This window comes from Coptis chinensis, chromosome 1 (genome assembly GCF_015680905.1).
Source record: "Coptis chinensis isolate HL-2020 chromosome 1, ASM1568090v1, whole genome shotgun sequence".
NCBI classification, from domain to species: Eukaryota; Viridiplantae; Streptophyta; class Magnoliopsida; order Ranunculales; family Ranunculaceae; genus Coptis; species Coptis chinensis.
In genome coordinates this window covers 53,343,688-53,365,469 of record NC_141456.1, presented here as the reverse complement: position 1 = coordinate 53,365,469, position 21,782 = coordinate 53,343,688, and the positions used below count along the sequence as shown (strand labels likewise).

General features: G+C 37.2%; 1 protein-coding gene and 1 long non-coding RNA gene across 9 annotated transcripts; one reads left to right on the top strand and one right to left on the bottom strand.

Moving 5' to 3' along the window:
* Positions 1-5,601: 5,601 nt before the first annotated feature.
* LOC147524536 (Chaperone DnaJ-domain superfamily protein) lies at positions 5,602-12,002 on the top strand. 8 transcript variants are annotated; one of them, XM_086603660.1, is made up of 8 exons: positions 5,605-6,542; positions 6,649-6,726; positions 6,821-6,896; positions 8,236-8,309; positions 8,431-8,501; positions 8,611-8,684; positions 10,933-10,976; positions 11,613-12,002. In XM_086603660.1, exons 1-7 carry the CDS (start codon positions 6,516-6,518, stop codon positions 10,944-10,946), a joined length of 414 nt encoding a protein of 137 aa, XP_086459786.1. In that variant the 5' UTR covers positions 5,605-6,515; the 3' UTR covers positions 10,947-10,976; positions 11,613-12,002. The 8 variants fall into 8 exon arrangements, with proteins under 8 accessions (XP_086459784.1, XP_086459786.1, XP_086459785.1 ...); XM_086603659.1 differs by having other exon boundaries at positions 11,610-12,002; XM_086603658.1 differs by lacking the exons at positions 10,933-10,976; positions 11,613-12,002 and adding an exon at positions 8,861-9,057 and having other exon boundaries at positions 5,602-6,542.
* On the bottom strand, positions 9,931-15,393 carry LOC147524535 (uncharacterized). Its single transcript, XR_015219663.1, has 2 exons — positions 13,424-15,393; positions 9,931-10,233 (listed from the first exon to the last, which is right to left on the bottom strand). It is a non-coding gene; the product is annotated as an uncharacterized LOC147524535 (long non-coding RNA).
* Between the last annotated feature and the right edge of the window lie 6,389 nt (positions 15,394-21,782).

Genomic DNA, 21,782 nt, shown 5'->3' with positions numbered 1-21,782 from the left:
TAACCAACCTCCTCTATCTCCTCACTCAATGAAACATCTCGAATCTCCTCAGATCGAGTATCATCCAAATCAAACATAATTCCTCTTCTTGTACAACTCACCAACAACAAATAAATGATAGCTAAAACCTAGCGAACCCAACAAAAGAAAAAAGTAGCAAAGAAAAGGAAACGCAAAGTAAAAATGGAAAATACTAACCTGTGCCTTTCGAACTCAAAGATGCAAATGATGAAGGCTTCAGTTCTCCAGGCGTATATCACAAGCCACCGGTTCATTTTCCAAAGCAACACAATCATTTTATTTAACCCTAACGTGCCATGTCTCCCCACATTACGAGGCGGTTCAGTTGCAACTTCTCAAATCAACCGTCCCACGTGCCATCCACATGACAACTTAAATCTCTCACTAGATCGCTACACAATAACAAACGACCTACTGAGAGGGGGCTGTGTGAGGGAGTAATATACACTTCCAGTAATATTAAGCATGTGTCCAGCACACCAGGATGGTAACACTCATTTATACGTCCAGGTCGCTAAAGATCAGCTCATACAGGTCATGCATGCGACCTCATCAGCACTCTGAATGCTACCCCCTCAGATCGACCGCATCTAGAATGTTAAGCGTCCAGAACGCTTATATTGTCCATCACTTCAACGGCTAGTAACGTATGCCCTGGCTGTATGTCACCTTAAAGACCGGAGCTGCAGATGCGCTCGCCATTACTCCTCCGCAGGACGCCTTTCTGGCTCTTTAAGTGCCATCAAGTCCAGAACTTGACTAGACGCGGGAGAGGGGGAGGCGCGAGCACCCTCACCTATATAAAGAAGAGGAGGAACTACGTCTGACTTGATTCAAGTCTCCCCCCCCCAGTAGAGAGAACTTGATACGTAGGCAGTTCATCCAAATGAACTTTGTCAAACCCAATCAACCAACCCATCTTCCCCAAATTGCCTACTATAGTAAGGTTAAATGAAACTTAACCTTTACAGGGATCTATAATATCCACACTTTGCGGTATAAAGATTTGAATCCTCTACTCCGTTCGGTGTAGACTCAAGACCTTACTCACGTGTTTTTGTGCGCTTAGCTCAAGTAGGAATTCGAACCAACCTAAAGTCTAGGACAGTTTACAACCTTATTACACTCCTTAGGAAACTAGTGAGTAAGTTTTAATTGTGGATTTGCTAGCTAAAGTTGCTTTGTTTTAAATCACTTCGGATACAAAAAATGCGAGACACGTAGAAAAATGGAAAAACTAAGGTTTTTAACTTGTAATTTAACGAGAAAGAAAGCGTAGGGGATCATGATTTTCATGCAATGACTCGTTATACTCCATAAAATTCAGATTACTACCATCTCTAAGCCGTTTTGGGTTCATTATCAAACCCGAAACGGATAGAACTGATAGGGTTATATACTAAAAGCATTACTTTTGTATTAACGCTAATTCTTTATTTTTGAATGAGAATCATATGAGCAAATGTTATGCATATTATATATGTTATTAGTTGTATGCATGTGTCTAATACTTTATGTTCTAGATGATATGGTGTGAACACACAGAAGATCATATCATCAGTACCTTATAAAGTGTAAGTAATCGTTCACAACCTAGATAGATTTGGACAAACCATTAGTATGGTTGTAGTATAATCTGGTATTAGTCTATCTAGACTATAGGATTACACTAGTACACTTTGTGTGTATTGAACAAGACCAAGTGAGGTTGTTTCTCCTTATACTGATTATATAAGAAAACAAACGCCTCTGTTATTATGGATGCTTGCCCTCCTAATCCGGATATAATAACGGGCACTTACATGCATTGTACATTGATTTAAATCATCAATGAGTGAGATTCATTTGTGAATCAACAAACTCGATGGATTGGGTAATGACATTGTATGTAAGGTGTGCTGTTGATTATAGAAGGAATCCGTGTCTTGCAAGAAGTCGGGTTGATGATGTCCCCTTGAGGAGCTCAAAAAGATTGTCATGTAAACCCTGCAGGTGGATTTATTCCGACATGACAATGAGGTTGAGTGGTACTATTCAAGGACATAAGAAGTTGATTAATGTAGTTGTTAGTAACTTGACTTAATCAACGGACATTCGATATCTTAAACACGGGGAGATCAACGAGCATATAATATGGAGCCCATAAACGCTGACACGTAATTTGGGATTAGGGCGGTAGTAAAGCAACAATGGCCTTTAGTGGAATAAGCCATTTGTTGACGGACTTGGGCCGTGTGTTCGGGGCGAACATGGGAAGCCCAAGCCCGTCAGGAGGCCCAACCCTAATTCTCCTCATGGTCCCTGTTGTAGCCTATAAATAGAATAATCTCTCTCTGGCTGAAATTGACTATTCATCTTAACAGAAAAGAGGGCAAGGAAAGTTAGATCCAAAATTGGATCTAGCTTTGTGAGAAAGAAGGGGATTGGTAGATCGTTGTCCACACAACGTCCAATCTATTCTAAAGGAATACAACAGAAGATCAAGGGGTTGATTGTTAATTCAGATTCATAAAGCTTGGATTCTCAGAGTTATCAAAACCGGATCTAAAAGGTATGTTCTCTATCCAAATCGTGGACGCCCATTAACTCCGCTGCGCGTGGTATTCGCGGTTTGTAGAAATAGTCATTCTGAAATAACGGTTCCTACAAGAACGTCGATCCCTAGCGAGATGAACTCATCTCTAAGTCCATTTCCCTATCATAAGGAGTTGAACTGGGATTTCATCTCTGAAGTCCCATCTCAACTCCTGGACTCATACAACATATTCCTATCAACTAAGAAAATAAGAAGTTAAAGAAGACCCGCGCACGTGGCTAGCCCAGACATAAAAAAGGAGGCGCACGCGAGTCCTTCTTAATTTCCAAACCTCAAGTTTGGCCGGACACTACCATTTTGGGGTAGTGTGCTATATGTGTCCTTAAGTCTAGGCAGTAATTCCTAGTTCTAAGACATATATGAATCCTCACATGAGCATCATTAACCCTCCACCTTGGAGGGTTTTAGCTCATGATCCTTGGATTGTTTGAAAGCTAATACAAGTTATATAAGCTAATAAGGGAAAGGAAGAAAGAAAAACAAAACTAAACACTGATTTACCTAAAGAAAATGATGAAGTTTATTCAAAAACTAAAAGTGTTCCCCATTAACACTATTACAAGCTTTTTTTTACATAAAACAAAAACTAAACTAAACAAGACCATCAATAGAAAAGTAGTCAAAAGGGAGTAAATGAAGTGTTTTTCTTTTTTTGTTTTCTTGCTCTATATGAGAGCATTCTCCCTCCATCCCACGTGAAACACAAAAGCACATTTATTTCCTTCTTATCCACCAAACCAAAGCAAAGTGACACCTTGCTTGGTTTATACTATTAGCACCTAATCTTATCTAACTTCATTAATTACATGCAAGGTGTCCACTTTGCTCCAATTATTTGCTCCTTTTGTCTTGTCTTGTCTTGCATGATGACTCATCAAATCTTGTAGGCCTACATAGTGGGCCCCATGTGCTGTGTCCAGTGGCATCCTAGTTTTTTAGAATTTTTACAACATCCCACCTTTGCATAGAGTTCGTCTCACTGATCATCTAAGCAGCTTACTTGTCGCATTCGGAGTCCTGGTTCAAGAGATATAAGCTTCGGAAGTTTGATGTTTCTATGCACGTAATCCTGTTTCTGACTTGATTATGTACTGTTTGAGTCTTTGGGCTTTAGTCCGGATTTGTTGGGCTTCACACGGGTTTAATCGGAAAGCTTAGGTATACTCCCTATTCCGTACTTAAATGCTGGCTTTATCATCATTTTTACGTTGGTTGCTCCAACCTGCAATAACACGAGAATACGATTATTTCATGATTATTAAATACAAAATTAACCAAAATGTTACGTCTCTATGGGATTTTAGAAAACAATTTTGGGTGCTTATCAATCTATATCAGAGGTGTCCTTCACACTATAATTAAAGTGAAGTTCGAATCACTCGACCAATCTAAACCAACACAACTTTAGAAGCGAGAGCAGACTGTCCGATTCCATCATTGGGTACATCTTATTTCTTCTGTTTCTATGCATCACTTGGGTTTGCCAAGTGGAGGTTTGAGACTTGAGAGCCAAGCTAAATACTCAGACCCTTGTTAGCAATTTGCCAAATTATTCGCGAATCGAATTTTTGAAGGGCAAAACGTATAATACTTCCGAATGTTTGAAAAATTCGCAATAATTCGCGATTTTTTGCCTTGAAACGAACAATACGGATTTTGCCGAATTTTTCAAAAATTAGACTAAAAAATTCGGCTAAAAAAAAAATGAATGAAAATTCGGTTGCATTTTTGTTATTTTTTATGTACTTTATGTCCTCACTCTTATTTTAAGTCCCTTACTCTTACATTTTTAGTGATAAATTAATCCAAAAGCTTTGCTTTTATTCTTTTTGGGCAATATTTAAATTGTCATGTCATGGTGTGTGATAAGTACCCAAAACTGTATTTTAAACCCTGTAGAGACATTAAATTTGGGTCAATTATGTGTTTAATACATATAAATTAATTGTATTTTCATGTTTCAACAGACAACAATAAAATACACACAGAACCTGGGTTTTAGCATGAAATACATCTGAATAAAGCTTGGACTTGAAATCTTGATGTCGGCTCATTTAAAAGCTCCAATCTGCAAAGAAAGCTCATGAACTCCGAAACCATGAAACAAGTTGAAGAATCCAAACTTGAGTTCCCGAGCTAGCCAAAGGAGTCATGTTCGGTCAAGACTTGGTCAAACCGACTTGTAACAATCAAAAATCGATTAAAGTTCAAATGGTGACATCTTTCATCTCCTAACTCCGATTGAAGCATATGACTGTCAAAATGATCAAATGCATGAAAACTCTACACAACGGTATATTGCTTTTACAAAATGGACATATGGTTTGAAATCAGAGATAAAGCCAAACACGCCACTATTCATCGAAGACGACGTAGATATTTTAGATTTTTTATTATTTAACTTTTTGTAAAGTCAAAAGATGAATAGTTCCGAATAGTATCAAATAATGTTGAATAGTGTCAAATAGTGATTACTATTCCTTAAAGTCAAAAAGTTGAATAGTGATCAAATCTCAGTCGTAGGATCAGATTTCTGAGATTCGATCACGACCGTCCATTCAACTATAAATAGAAGGGTCTAGTTTTAGTTTTTCTCATGGAATGGTTAGCATTCCATCAGTAGGAGTAGAGTAGTTTACTGCTTTCCTAGTGTAATGAAGAATTTAATTTCCAGTTTTTAATTAAAATGTTTTTAATTCACTTTTATTTTATGTTAATTAGAATAAAACTTTAGTTATGTAATCTTAGAGCAGAAACTCTGCCCGAGTGAGAATTATATCCGTTTGGGGAGTTAATAAAACTCATGTGAGGGAAAATCTTCGTTGTTGGTTTGGTAAGTTGTTTAGGAAGAACAACTAGACCTACATCCTATCCCAAAATGATAGTTGGTATAGTGTCTAGTTAGGGATCAAAGTGATGAGCTTAGAGATAAGTCATTGCTTTGGTTCCATTTTGCTATGTATGAGCTTTAGAGATGAGTCATACATGTTAGGGATCAAGTTTTCTTCTATTAGACTTGTCTATGAGTTCTAGGAAGAATAAAATGAACTTATCAAACAACAAAACTTATTAAAATCATTAAGATGAAATATTTTGCAATTTTATTGAAATGTGAACGAAATGACAAACCCGACCGCTGTTTTACAGTCAGATCAGTGTGTGTGTATTTTGAAATTTGAACGTTAATTTCAATCCAAGAATAAATAAATGAAGGTACCTATGTGAACCATTCAATTGGTTTCAATGTTTTTGTAGCTAAATTGTTTAAATATGTTTGTTATGTTGTAAAGAATGACAACTATTATTAATATTTACTAACATAATATCACGAATTTTTTACTTCCGAATTTTTGCAACCAAACGTTTAAAACGCGTATTAATTAAACACAACATAATTGTCGTATTGCGAATTTTTGATCGTACTGTTTTTTTGAATCACCGAATAATTTTCGAATTATTCCCGTACCGAATTTTGCGGTATCCCGAATTGCTAACAAATACTCAGACTAGGAGATATAAAATTCTGGCCAGATATCTGTCTAAAATCAAATGATATCTCGACAGTTACGATATATCGACATGAAAAACTATGGCGATATTATAGATGCCGATTTCCGCGATAAAACACAGGTTAGAAAACGGACAGCAGATAGAATGTTTTCAAGTCATCGTGGCATTTGGATTTCCTTAAGAAACTCTTCTGACTCTCAATCTCTCTTTTTTGTCCCTTGTTTCCCCCCAACATAAAATTCCACCACAAAAAAAAAGAACGCAAAATTATTCAATCAATTTTTGTTGAATAGAAAGAGAGAGAGAGAGAGGCCGGGGTGGGTTTCATCAATGAAGTACGTAGTAGATGGTGCACCTCTTCATCCACAGTACAGCATTTTAGCCAACGATGGAAACCAAAGTTGAACATCACAAGGTAACAAACACCTCTTATGTTGTATTACTTAAAAACTTTTTTAGACTTTTCGTACATTGTTTTGTGAATATTTTACTTATGTATTCATTTTTATATATTAACCAAGGATTACTACAAAGTTTTGGAGGTTGATTATGACGTTACAGATGAGAAGATTAGATTAAACTTCCGTAAACTTGCCCTGGTTAGTGATCTTTTGTGTTTACGTAGCTCTCATTTATTTGTAAAAGGAAGTTCCACTGAAACTAATAGAAGTATTGGGTTTTATTTATTCATAGAAGTGGCATCCTGACAAACACAATGGTGACCACACGGTGACGACAAAATTTCAAGAGATTAATGAAGCTTATAGAGGTAATTTACTTGAATACTCATGAGCGTTAATTTTGTCAGTGCATGCAAGCTGATTGCACTTATCTTGTTATATAATATGCCAACATTGTTGACAACTTAACATCACCTACTGGTGTTGATTCAACTGACGGTGAAAGTTATTTTCCCAATATCCATAGCAAAAAAATTTGCATTCATTTCTCCGCCAGTTTCTTTCCAACAGATACTAGCTCCTTGTTATTGTGTTTAGCATTCGCAGTAGGAACCAAACTTCAACCTTTTGACGACTTGGTTTGTATTTTTGTGTTCCATCAACACTAAATGCTGAATTTTGTACCTCAGTCTCGCCTTCTTCAACATCATGTAAAAGTCCATATCTATTGGATGACTCACCCAGGTCTGTAGTATTATTGGAAGGAGTTGAAGCCTCCTTGTTTCTCTTTTAGAATCACTGACCAAAGGGAAGCCATCTCCATTTTCATTCTAACTGTGAGCATAAGACTGCTTGTTTCAATTATCCCGTTAATCATTAATCACTTAGCATTGATGCTTGATCCTTTCCACTTTCCGGAAACTTTGCAATAGATAGAGGAGAAGCGAGATCAGAAAGAACACCCTATTTGCATGAGAATCTTAGCTGCATGATTCACATAGAAGCCTGAGCTTCCCAATAATCATTTAGATCAAGCATGGTATTAATCCTACATTGAACATTGATTCAAAAAGGTTAACCTGTTGAAGCAAGTAAATGCTTGTGTGTAGACCATCACATCTTTGACAGTCCTTGGGATGTGGTGTATATTGTATACCTTGGGGCTTTTAGTCATGTTATTTGATTGGTGGAAGCTTCAATCAATTAACACACCATTGAAATAGCCCAAAACCTAGGGTTTATAAATCTCATAATCGAAATAGTCTAACTGACATACAAGGAGGCTGCCAACCTATATATAATAATTTTGTCTCCTTAAACCAAACCTTAAAACACTTTAGCTGGGCTTTTAGTTTATGGATACACATGGCCCTCTAAAATAAACAATAAATATAAGAATTGTCCTAGTAAGGACATGCCTATTACATCAGTTAGAGTGACACTCCACACTGGCGTCTGGGGGATTTATTCTTCCTATACGGATAAGAAACTGGTAAGAGCAGAATTATTTTGGCATAGCTTATCACCTGCTTGCACTACATTTAGTACAAATGAACCGTTGTTTCAATTGATTGTATTTTGAAAATTTCACATTTGAATACTATTGAGAACCTTGAATTCTTTAATCCATTTTGAACCTTAGTAAATTACCTTTTTTTATCATGCGGTATGAGCTTGGAACTATCCATGTTACTTTATTTTTTGCAGTGTTGAGCGATCCAGCTAAACGACTTGATTACGATTTAAATGGAAATTATGAGATCAATAGGTACACTTTGGGGGTAAGAAGAATTATCTGTTCATATTCACTGGATTCCTATAGATTGCTCCAATTACAGTTGGTTTATGCTTTCATTTGCAGTTTTACACACTAAATATTTGCCAATACACGTGTCAATGCAGGAGTATCTAACTAGATTCAAGGGAATGATTCTTACCTGCAATGGCCTCGGTATTAGTCAGGCTTCGATATGGTAATTCCTTGAATTCAAATATATGCCAGGTTACCACTATAATTAGACACCGTCTATAATGTAGTATGTGGATACGTATGTATAAATTACCATTTTCTTTTGGTTTCAGTGTTACAAATTTCCTTGCTCTGTACACAAATCTCTACGAACCACTTATTGAAAGCTCTCTCTCACTCCTTTCTAGTATGTATTTACAGTCCCGACTTTTCTGGACTTATCCCTTGAGATCAATTTTCCATGACTCTGCTGTTATTTGTGATATACTCATCCTGCAAAAAGATAATTACTTTGAAAATTTAATAAAAAACATATTCATTTGACTTTAGTCAAATCTTACAGGAGATAGTTGATTATGTCAGGTTTTATCTTTTGCATATCAAATTTGAAGAATTCGTTTCAAGATGCCAAATCGCCCTTGTAGATCTTTCGAGTGCTAAAACTTTGAACCTTTTAGAGAATCGGAGGGAGAGAAGAGAATTGGTTACAATCCTGATGATGGAGAGGAGAAAGATAGAAAATTGCACCTCTAGACATTCTTTAGTTGTCAACTTGCATCTGCAAAACAGCACCTCTAAACCTAGAGAGGGTAACATCCTTCATCCTCCGTTCTTCACTATTTGTGGAGGAAGAGGAGCATTTGTGGTGGAGGAGAAGTAAGCAACTGGCTCATAAAGGAACCCTCAAATCCTTAGGAGATCACTCTTTGGAGTGGCATTGTGAATGGGTGCAACGAGTTTCCCAAAGGTGTAGCCTTTACACTGATACCAACGAGTCTCTTTCCTTTTGGGAAGATATTTGGGTGGGGGAAGTACCATGGGTACATGTTGGCAACTATCAAAAAAGCAAAGGTATTGGAATACATGGGAAGGGGGGAGCAAAGAGTGGAATGGAATGTCATTTTAAGGAGGGGTCTAATTGATTGGGAGATCAAATCTTATGAGGCCATGATCAAATCTCTTGGCTACTATCTATAATGAGGGGGGTGGGGAGAGGTGGATAGAAGGAAAGCAAGGAATTGGGTGTGAGATAATAAAGAGGAGTTTTTGGTGCGGTCTTTCTACCAAGAGTTAACCAAGGACTATACTTTGTACTATCTAGAAGGCGAAGAGATTATTCATCATTTTCCTTACAAGAAAATTTGGATGGATCCATTCCATTTAGAGTGGTGTGTTTTTGTTGGCTTGGCTTTTTGGGAAGAATTAAGTCAATCACATCTACAAGAAGCTATGATGCACGGATACTCCTAAAATACCATTGCACCCATATCGGTCAGATACAATACCGGTACGGGTACTGGAATCCCTGAAATAGACCTGATCCGATAGTTCTACTCCATTAAAATGTAAATTATTCTTGAGGCTTCAAGTTGTATTGACTTTGACATGTGCTATAATAGTTTTTCACATGTTCCAGACTAACTTTACTCAAAGAACTACTAATATAATTTTCAGAATGCACATATATAATAAAATATTCATATTCATTAACCGTACTCATAGGCCGTACCCGTATCCTAATATTTCAAAAAAGCCTTATCGTACCCCGTATCAGTGTCACCGTATTGGTATCCGTACCTGTATCCGTGCTTCATAGACAAGAAGTATGGATCTTCACAATATTTGCTCTTTATACAAAGAGAGAGTGGACAGTGAACCATCTTCTTCTCATTTGTTCTTTGTTGATGGATATTTGGGAGCTATCTTTTTATCATTCCTTAACCCTTGCAGGACACCTACTAACATCAAGGAGGTGGTAAGTAGTAAGCTTATAGCCTTATACAGTTATACTATTATCACTTTCTAGCAATGCATATGGATTGCAGAGCATCTTCGAAGAGCAACTCAAAAAGGATACTTACAAGGTAGTAGAGGGGATCAAAGAGGGCATTATATCAGTGGACTTGTGCTAGTATTAGTGTCAATGATGTTAGTAATCAAGACTTCATTGGGATATGGTAATGTATTATAAAGTGGGGTACTTTTGTGGATCTTGTAGTTCCTTGCTACATGGCCTATTTCTTGTAATATTATTACTTCAGTCTACTAACAAATCAATTTTGACTGAACAAAGAAAAAGAAAATGAAAAAGAAGAAAAGTGAGGAGAAAACATAGCGTGTCTGCCTACATTTTGAAAGTTATGTGCGAGTCAGTGGTGTGCCTTAGTGTCTCATATCTGTAATTCTTCAATTTTATATAATCGTTTATGTAATCTACTAATTTCTGTGTACTGTACTATTAGAACTTTGTTTTAGTATCCGCTTATGGAAGTTTAAGCATTTCTTTGGTAATTATTTAATATCATGGATTCTAATATCATGTGAGAAAATACTATTATATAAAGAAACATTAAAATTATGCATATAACTGCTATGCATAAAATGCATTAGCATAATCTTGTAATTTTGATATAGTCTTAACTTAATTTATGCAGGACGCAACAATTAATGGAATCTAATGAACACTTGGATAAATAAGGTATTGGATTTTGCAAATACTTCAATTATCTTAAGTTGCTTTTAAATAATCCTCCAACTGAAAATGATAATACGCCGGAAATTCGAGGGAAAATCGAGACAACTATGGACAAAACCCACGAGCCCAATGAATCACTAGTGTGACTACTTGGGTTGTGCTTGTTTACTGTCAATTTTCTAGGTAAAATTTTGCTTGAATAGAGATGCTTTAAGTAGAATAGGGATGTTTCTAGGTATGGTAGGTGTTTCTACCTCCAAAGTCCTACCTGAAAGATGCAAATAGATTCAAAAGCTTTACTTTTTGAAATGGAAACAAAGTTTTCACTCAATTTACTCCCCTTTTCTTATTTTTAGTAGTAAGATCCCCCACAACACACTCTGTTTTGGTTCACAATTACTCTGTTTAGCTCCAATTCCCCTCTTTGCCTTGTTCTGCTAGACCCTACATATGGTGTCATGGTAAAAATCCTGAACTTACTGTTCCTTTGTAGATCCATCCCTGTGAATGAATGAGTAGAAAGCTCCCTCTCTCTCTCTCTCTCTCACACACACACACACACTTGTTAAGATGAATCTCAAAATCAGGTTTAATCACGAAGAAGAACTGATGACTCCTTGCTTGTAAATTTTTAAGCAGGACAATCATATTACGTTGGGTTTGAACGAGGGTTACTGTTTTAGTGACTGTACACCGAAGGCACTGACAGTGGACTTAGTCACTTGGTTTCCTCTGCTAAGAGCTGAAGAGAAGGTATCCTGCTTGAAAATCGTATTTCTGAGCTTGTTTCAATATGTACTATGGAAAAGTTATTTGTGCTTCGTTTCTTATACGTCAGTTGGTGTAAGGATAAATACTAGAGTGATCTAAAATTTAAGAAAGTCAATCATTGACGATCGTCTCTATCATTAATTTGGGTCAATAAATCATGCTTCTCCATTCAATGTTTTTTGTTCACATATACTTGTACTTTGTACACCGAACTTGATTGTACATGGTAATTACAGATTCAGAACGTTACTTACCAAACACGTTTGTAATCTTGTTAATACTTAATAGACCTCTTGCAACCTAATGTTACAGCTAGAATGTATTGCATTTCCAATATTACGGCTAGAATGTTTGTAATCTCTCTCCCACACACACTTGGTAAAGTTGGTAGGTATTTGCCCCATAACATCAAATTATGGACTACTGAATTTTTAATGAAATAATAATATTTTTGTTTACCAAATTGTTCTTAATATTTTCATTTCCTGTCGTGAATGTTCTTAATAATTGGAAATGTGATAATCTATTTCCAATTGGGCGTCTTTTGTGGGAGGTTGTGTTTCATGCGATATGTTAGTGGGGTGTGACTCGAAAGAAATAATAGAGCGTTTGAAGATAAAAGGGAGTCAAGTCATCGTGTTCTTTGCAGTATCATGGTCATTTTTTATGATGATGTAATGTTTAGGTGGGAAAACCTTGTATTGGCTAATTACTAATGTTTTATTTTGGATTTAGGTGTAATGTGATTGTCTCTATCACATTAGATCCTATTTGATAATATTGTTGTTTTACTTGGTATATATATACTCGGTATTACATGAAAATTCAACACACCAGTTGTTTTATCTATTTTATAAAACAAGAAATATCTTCAAACGCCGGGGAAGGAAATTCGCGCCAACAAAACAAAAATTAAAACTAATCCTAGAAAGCCAATGCAGAAACTAAGAAATCTTAGAATTTATGATTTTTTGTGAGAATGATCATTTTTACAAAAAATTAGGACTTAATTCATTTATATGTCGAAAATGTACCTATAATGTGCACATAATGAATGTGTCTCTATCCCTCTCTATATATATATGGACAGAGATAGAGACACATTCATTATAATGCACATTATAACTACATTTTCGACATACAAATAAATTAAGTCCTAGTTTTTTGTAGAGATGATCTCCCCCACCATGAAGATCATTTTCACAAAAAATCATAAATTCTAGGATTTCTTAGTTTCTGCATTGGCTTTCTAGGATTAGTGTTAATTTTTGTTTTGTTGGCACAAATTTCCTTCCCCGGCTTTATATATATATATATATATATCCAGTATATTATGGATCATAATACAAGTCAACTATTGAATATGGTGAACAGAAGCTCAAGTACAACTGTAATTTGTAGGGTAGGTTTTAAGAGGGTATGACAGTGGTCCAGTCAAGTATCACATGAACTGGTAGTAGCTGAAAATTGTTGCATAGCATACTGTAATATTTTCCAAAAAATTGTTGCCAAGATGCGTCTCCAGCCTTCATAACACCACGGCCAGTTAAACAATCATGCAATCATTTGCTTAGGCAAAGCAGGCCACCATGCCTTTCGAGTTGTCTAAGCAATGAATCAGAGTACTGTATTTAAGTTTTATGATTTTTTCTTAGGCGAACAAGAAAGTAGAAACTTACGAGAAAGTCTTCTGCGGCTGCTCCTCAAGGCAAGAGATATGGAGAGGTGATGAATCGTAACAAGAGGCTGTCCTATTAGCTAGAATTAACAAGCCATGTATTGCTAATAAACTTAATTGCCGACCACTTGGTATATGTAGTCTTCTTCCTTTGTAAGTAGCACCTATCTAGTACGAGTACCCAATGTTTCCTCATCTGCCAATATACATCTTGGCGACAATACAACATAGTTCCTACTCCTCTGTTTAGCCTATGTGATTTGCAAAGCTGAAATGTCATTGGAGTTGAAAGATAAACCATCGGTTGCTCCTACTCTAGCACCAGAAGCCTTCAAGTGCGAGCACCATATGGCTTATTGATGGTCTTCTTATCTCTTCAGTAAGTATCAAATCACATAGCTAAAGTAAGAGAACAATCCAACACACAAAAAGTGGTCAGAACAGTTCATAACAATCTTGTCCAACAATCGATGGGCTTTTGGATTTTGGGAGTAGGAGAAAAACAAATGAGGTTTTGTTTTGAATCAAGCCGAAGAACTCTCTCAATTATGAGTACTTATTTGGTTACTTTACAAGGAAATAAATGGGTGGAAGGGTAAGGGGTTTTCTCAGGGAAGTAGAGCAACTATGGTGATAGCAATAGTTCAGGCAATTCCGTTATATGCCATGAGTGCATTTTTATTACCAACCAAAATCAGTGATCAGCTGGACAAAATGACTAGGCAGTTTAGTAGCAAGGAAGCGGCGAGAGGAATACAGTACACACACTCAGTTGGGATAAGCTCTGTAAGAACAAAAGACACGGAGGGGCTAGGGTTTAGAAAAGCCACAGAGATAAATTTGGCAATGATGAACAAGCATTGCTGGAGACTAACTATGAATCACGAATCAAAGTGGGTGGAAACTTTCTGAAATCCATATAGATGGGGATGGAGAACTACGGATTGGACAAAGGTGAACATAAAATGCTCTTATTTTTGGTGGGGGTCAAAAGAATATGGAGGCGATTAAGACAAGGATGAGATGGAGCAAGATCATTTTATAATGATCCTTGGACTACATCTCTTCACAAAAAATCTACTACCGTAAACAAACTCATGATTCCCGAGTCAGACCATAGGAATGATAACACAAGAGCCGGTCATTTAATACACCCAGAAACAAATACTTGAAACCAAAATACGTTAGAAGAGCTATTTCCTCAACCAATACAGGACATCATTAACCAAGTGTCAGTTAATCCCCAAAACACTGACAATATCATATGGAATGAAGATCACAAGGCATTTTGAGAGTCGAGGCTGCATACAAAATGATGACCGAGCATACAGAAAATGGTGAGAAACTGAGAATTCTAGAATGAATGAGAAGACTCTGACAAAGGTATGGGGGTTACAAGTTGAGGCAAGTGTGTAGCTGTTTGTGTGGAAATTATACAGTGGAGGTGTAGCTGGATGTGATGATCAAGAAAAACATTTAAGGGGATAGTGGATGTGGGTTCTGTCAAAAATGCATTGAAGTTACCATCTGATTCTAAGATGTCAGTGGACTAGTCCATCTGGTTTAGAGCAGGTCAAATCTATGTTGTGAAAAATATAGAGACAGAAACTTCAAAGAGTGGATGAATGAACTAGTAGAATGGAGAAGTAAAAGGGAAGATGAAGAGGTAAGGTATGCTGCCATGATGGGAACTATGGGCTGTATGCTTTATATACAATATGGAAAAGTAGAACAAACTCAGATTTGAGGAGTGGCCAAACAATGCTGGGTTATATAGGACTTGCCAAACAATGCTCTGGTTTACACAGGAAGGTGCAGGTTTAGACAAGCAGAAGTATAGAAGTTTATAGAGGTGAAAACAGAAAGAAAAAAAAGAAGAACAAGGAGCTAGACTACAAATTGTAAATAGTAATAGAGAAGAAAAAAAGATATATAAGAGAGTGGACTAAAATTAATTTTGATAGAGCATTCAATCAATCAAATGTTTTGCATTCATTCTAATGCAATCTCACTTGTAGATGCATTCAATCAGTCAATTGTTTTGAGTGGAAAGGGGTTGTTGCTGCTGTGTGTAGGGATGCATTAGGTATCTTACTGGGTGTTGTATGAAAGAGGTTCAAAGCACATGATTATTTTACTAAAGCAGAGGGTAGAGGTGCAAAACATTAAGGGTGTGTTTGTTTAGTGGCAAACTTCTAGTGGGAAAATATTAGATTTGCCAGTATTTTTCCACTAGAGTTTTGCCAGGCTAATTTGTAGTGGGAAAATTTCAATTTGCCAGTGTTTGTTTGCAAAACTTTATAGTGGGAAAATATGAGATTTGCCAGTTTTGCCAACGTTTGTTTACATGGTTTTTTTTCCGTGGCAAATGATTTTTCAACTTTTTGTAAATATTATTTTTTTGGTTTTCAAACTCAATAAACCATAAAAATAGAAATAACATTGAATTCCAACTACGTGAACTTCCCAAGTATGGTGGGTGAACAAACACCTCCATTGGAGAAACAAACTTAAATTCCAATATCCCGACTGCTCAATAAGCATCATCACAACACTAACATACTACAATATTTCTACAACACCATTTCATTAACTCATCATCTTGATACATCACCAAGGATCATAAACTATTGCAAAGATGGAACTACCAAATTAAGCAAGTAAATTGGACAATTCAAAACCCAATCCAACATAAGAATTTTAAAAACCAAACATCCCATTAAATTAAATGCCTGAAACCTCTACTCACATATGCAAAACATGGAATACCAAACTGAAAAGAGCTCCTCGGCACCCGACGCAAAAGACCTAACGCCTTGCGAAGAAGAAGAATAAAGACGCAAAGACCTAACAAAGAAGAAACACTAAGCACCAAAGAAGACACAACAAAGAAGACACCCAACACCTTGCAATGTTAGCGGAGGCACCCAACGCCAACAACAGCGTAGCGGCACCCCAAAGATGCAAAGACCACTAAGCACCGGCGACGCAACAAAGAAGAACACTAAGCACCAAAGAAACACACAACAACAAAGAAGCACCACCCAAAGACCTTGCAACAAAGAATAGCACCCCCGGTACCAACAAGCGGCGAAGAAGAATAACCCAAAGACGCGCGACTCCCGACACATCAACCAAGCGAAGAAGAAGACTCCAAAGATGCAACAAAGACTTCCCAAGACGCGAAAGACACATCAACCAAAGAAGAAGCGGCGGACTCCAAAGACGCTAACAAAGCACCCGGACGCGGCGGCACCCGACCTTTGCAAAGAAGAATAATGACACCCGGACCTTGCAAAGAAGACTTCAAAGACGCTAAAGAACACCCGGCACCTTGTAGCTAATGCTCGTGAAGCGAACAAATTAGGATTGTGTGAAAACGGACGGAATACAAATAAGACATCGACATCGATGTTGCTCCAGTAAAATCATCATAACTCCCAATACGCGTATTATTATTCGAAGGCACCAAAGACTGGGTACTCCTACTAGGCCTCAAAGCAACAAGAACATCAGCAGCTCTCGGCATGCGGTTAGGCGAGGCAAGGGACAGTGATACATCAGGCAAACCCAAAGACAAATTGAGGGTCTCAGTCTCAGTCTCTAGTTTTGGTTTCTTCTCATTCTCCTTCTCCGACTTCCCCTCTCGATTGATATTTCGAACCACCTCCACTAACCCCATTCAATTGCAAGAAATCTCTTTCAACCCATCTCTCATCTTCATTTCCAGAATCCAAAACAACTTCTTTCCCTTTACTACAACTACCCTTTTCTAAAGAAGTCAAAAAAATTCTTCCCTCAGAGTCAGAACCTCTTTTTCTTGAATACCCATCTTAAAATTCTCACACAAATAACTCAAAGTCAACTCCTACGATCCTAAATTTCCAATTTTTAACAATTTGAGCTACCCCCATCACGATCCATGTCCGATTTTCAGTATAAAATCATCATTTTTCACGAAAAATCAGTTTTTCATTCGGGTTTTGGAACTTTCCGAGTTTTCGATTACCATACACAATCTTTATCTGTAAACATGATGAAACACGGTAGAAAAATAGACAAAGTTACCCTCGAAAAAGGAAGGAGGAATTATAATGACCAGTATATCGCTTTGTCTTCTTCTTCTTCTTTCCCTCATGACGACTCCATTTGAGAGAGGAAGAAACCGAGAGAAGAGAGAGACGCGGCTGAGAGAGAGAGGAGAAGTGTTGGAGAGAGGAAGAGAGGTGCGAGTGAATGAGAGAGGGAGAAGAAAGAGAGAGTCTGAGGGTGGCAAATTTTTTGATCCGTAGTGAGAAAATAAGGCTGGCAAAAGAGTTTAGGGGGGGAGGTGGACATCAGCAACATTTTCACTTAAGGACACATTTTTAATTACTATCTAGGACATGTTCATCGGTTATTACATATAAGTCCTCAATCCCAGGTAATTCAGTCGTAGGATTCTCTCGAGATCGTGCAGATGATTTCAAGGTACATAAAACAATTAGACGCCACTTTAAAAAAGGATTCGTGATAAAACAACGAGTCATAGAAACACAAAAATTGATTCTAAAACTAAAAACCCTTCCAGTCCTTCAAAGTTTAAGCTATGAATCCTAAAACAACAAAAAACATTCTAATAGTCCGCAAAATAAAAAACACCCAAAAGACCAAAATCCCACGAGTTCTCAACTGCCAAGATTGAAGAACTCACGATTGATGAAGAAAGAAGCAATTTAATCAGTCCATTGTCTATTCTTTAATTTTTGGGGTTTTGAAATCTATTCAATCTAAACTATAAACACTCAGCAAGGTAAGTGAAGCTGTTCTTACTTTTTCATCTGTAGTACTGTGTTGTTGGGTTTATTATGTTTTTTGTCATTCTCTAAAGCAGCCAATCAGAATGCTCTCATCACAAACCTTCCCGGTTTCAATGGCACTTTTCCTTCCAAACATTACTCAGGGTAACTCTTTTTTTTTCTCTTTATTATTTTGCTTAAAAGTTTTAACGGTCTGCAAACTTAGGTATATTTATGACTTGGGTATTGAAGGTATGTGAATATTGATGAGAGTCATGGGAAGAATCTGTTTTACTATTTTATTGCTTCTGAGAGGAACCCATCCAAGGACCTGTTGTTCTATGGCTCAATGGTGGACCTGGGTGTTCTAGCTTCGATGGCTTCATGTATGAGCACGGTATTGGTTTCACTTAATTAGCACTCTGATTGATATGACTTAAATTTTCCTGTTCCACACATTTAATATGTTATATGTACTATGTAGAAGTTGTTTAGTTAGTTGTTGAAACAATTGATAGGAAATTGCCTTATCCAAAATGTTTGGTGCAATGGGAGATTTATTTACGCCATTTCATCAACCTAGAATCTACTAAATCATTTGCTTAAGTGGCTTACTAATGGTTTGATACACTCCTGTTTGCCCATTATGTTTGGGTAGAAATCTGTCTATAAAAATGAGGTATGGTCTATGACTCTATGGGGAAGTGAATTAGTGTAATGGCACCTCCCAATATGAAATTCGTATCTTTCTATTGTTTTTGCATATACAAATGCCTTCTTAATTTTTCTTGTGGTCTTCCACATAGTGTCTAATTTTATATGTAATACGCTTGAATTGACTTGAATGTTTTTGGGAAGGAGGCATATCAATATCTCTCACAGATTTTGGCGAGTCCGTTCAATTTTCAAGCGGGGAAAGACTAGTGGAAGCCCCAGCCTAACCTGCATCTTAATTCATACAATTTGTTCCAAAGTTAAAATACTGGAAAGCGAATATATAATCTTGGAATAATTGTTGCTTACAGCCTTAGTTATTAGGTTAACTTTTTGTTCCTTGTGTACTTTTATTTTGAATTTAGGTTTCCAATATTATCTATCTGGATTCTCCTGCTGGTGTTGGATTGTCTTACTCTGAAAATCAAGATGACTACTATACTGGGGACATTAAGACTGCCTCTGATACTCATACGTTTCTCCTCAAGGTACTACACAAACTTGAAAGAATGATTCATTAATTCATGGTTTTGGATTCGATAGGAGCCTGGCCTGTACATTTCTTCCCTTTAATGTAGAATACACACCACGCAGTGGTCCTTAAATACACCCAAACACTGGCAAATGGTGCATCTAGTGGGAAAATAAAATTTGCCACCCCTATTTGCCACTAAACAAACACAGCCTAAGGAAAAGTGGTGGAGAAGCTTAACATCAACAGAGCATGCATAATGGGCAACTGCATAATGAGATATGGCATGAGATTATCCAGGTTAGAGGTAAAAGGGAAAATGGGTAACACATACACTCGGATCCTTATAAAACACTCTGCCATCTGGACAAATCTGATGGGGTTAGTTTGTGTTTTACCAAATTTCACTCTACTTTCTCTCTCTTTCGTGTTTACTGCAAAATGTCCTTCATTCCCTCTAATGGGATCTATCTCTCAACAAGCTCTTGTTTTAAGATCATAACATATTTAACATGCCTGCAGTGATGCAAACTATAATGGAAACATTTATTATTCGATAACACGTAATTGTCATACTAAACTTTAATAAGATATTAGACACAAAAATTGAGATAGACTTTCATATTCCTTAAACTTTCTTATGTTGTATTACTGAATGCCTTTAATTTGAGGTATCAGACTCTTAAGAACTGCTTACTTGCTTAGTTAGCACTTCATGTTGTTTTATCTCGTTTTCTTTCGTGGAAGCTTTCGTCTTTACTTGTTATGAGAACAAGACTTGCATATCCTATTTCTAGTTGAATATCACATGGTTATGAATACTGCCTGCAGGCTGGTCTTTGGTTACGCATACAGATGCATAAGAATAGATTTTTAATGTCATAGATAACTTAGATTACTAATAAACAAGACAATTTGTGTGCAGATGACTCGTTTAGGGATTTACTTGCTTGCGGTTCCTTAGTAGCCTTCTGAACCCAAGTCAATCACCTTGTAATCCAATGTTACCTGCATACAAGGTTTGTAAGTGTTTTTTTTTTTATAAGTGAATTTTATTGAAATATGATAATCTAGAGACAGTACATAGGAAGTGAGAGAGAGCCTCACCTATAACAACACATCATTACAATCAACAGTGCACCCTTAATAATGGGTAGAAACTAATTAGTCACCAATAATAAGAAGTTCCTAGTGGAGAACCAAGTCCCTAAACCTATAATCCTTCCTCTCCGGATAGATGGCAAGCCAATACCAAAGAAAAGATTTCACCTCCAATACAGCTTGAGCGGGTGGAGTTTCCTTATGCCGAAACATCCGATCATTCTTTAATCTCCACAACACCCAAATAGTTGCATACGGAACAAGTCTCCCCAGTTTAACACCAAAACTAGTCCCATTCTTTTTTGCCCACCTCGGGAGCCATTGTTCAACAGAGTCATCCTGTGCTAGTCTTGGGAAAGAGAGTCCCACGGGTCGCATTAAAATGGACCACACTTCCAAAACGAAAGAACAATAAAGGGTTAAATGGGCTAACGACTCTTGAAGAAAACCACACATTGAGCAAGTAGGTGAAATATGCATCCCTCTGTGAATAAGAACATCTGTTGTGAGAGTGCCCCCAAGCAACGCTGACCAGAAAAACATTCTTACATTGAGTGGAATTGGAACTTTCCATACAAGCTTCATGGGAACTCTTGTACCTCATAAGCTTCGTCTCTGTTGCGTACCACCATATACGTATAAAATGTTTTAACTTAAAATACGTCGTCCTTGGTCCGCCTCCAACGCCAAGTATCTGTTTGATCAGTAAGTGATCACTAGAAAGGAGGTTGGACAGATTGGCACACTGTTGTACCTCCCAATCATTACATGCCCTCCGAATTTGCAAGTTCCAAGACACCCCATTCTGATCACTACTAGCTAGGTCGCAAATCCGGGCATGTCTCATAGTCGTAGCTTGGAAAACCAGAGGGAATTGGTCATAGAAAGGCTTGTCCCCTAACCAAATATTTTGCCAGAACCGAATTGAGGTGACATTGCCAAGCTGGAGAGCAATGCCTTCCTTGAAATTTGATAAAATGGCGGTAATGCCTTTCCATAAGCTAACACCGTGTGCTTGAACAACTTGTTTCGGCCACCGACCATTCTCGACAGTTCCATACTTTGAGTTAATCACCTTTCTCCACAATGCCTCCTCCTCATGGCCATATCTCCATAACCAACAGCCTAAGAGAGCCTTGTTCATGGTGGCTAAATCTCTTATAGCTAAGCCACCGTCATCTTTCGGTATGCATAACTTTTCCCAACCAACAAGGTGATACTTCTGTTTTTCGCTTGTTGTACCCCATAAGAAATCCCTTATTTTTTGCTCAAAATTCTTTTAGAGACACTAACCG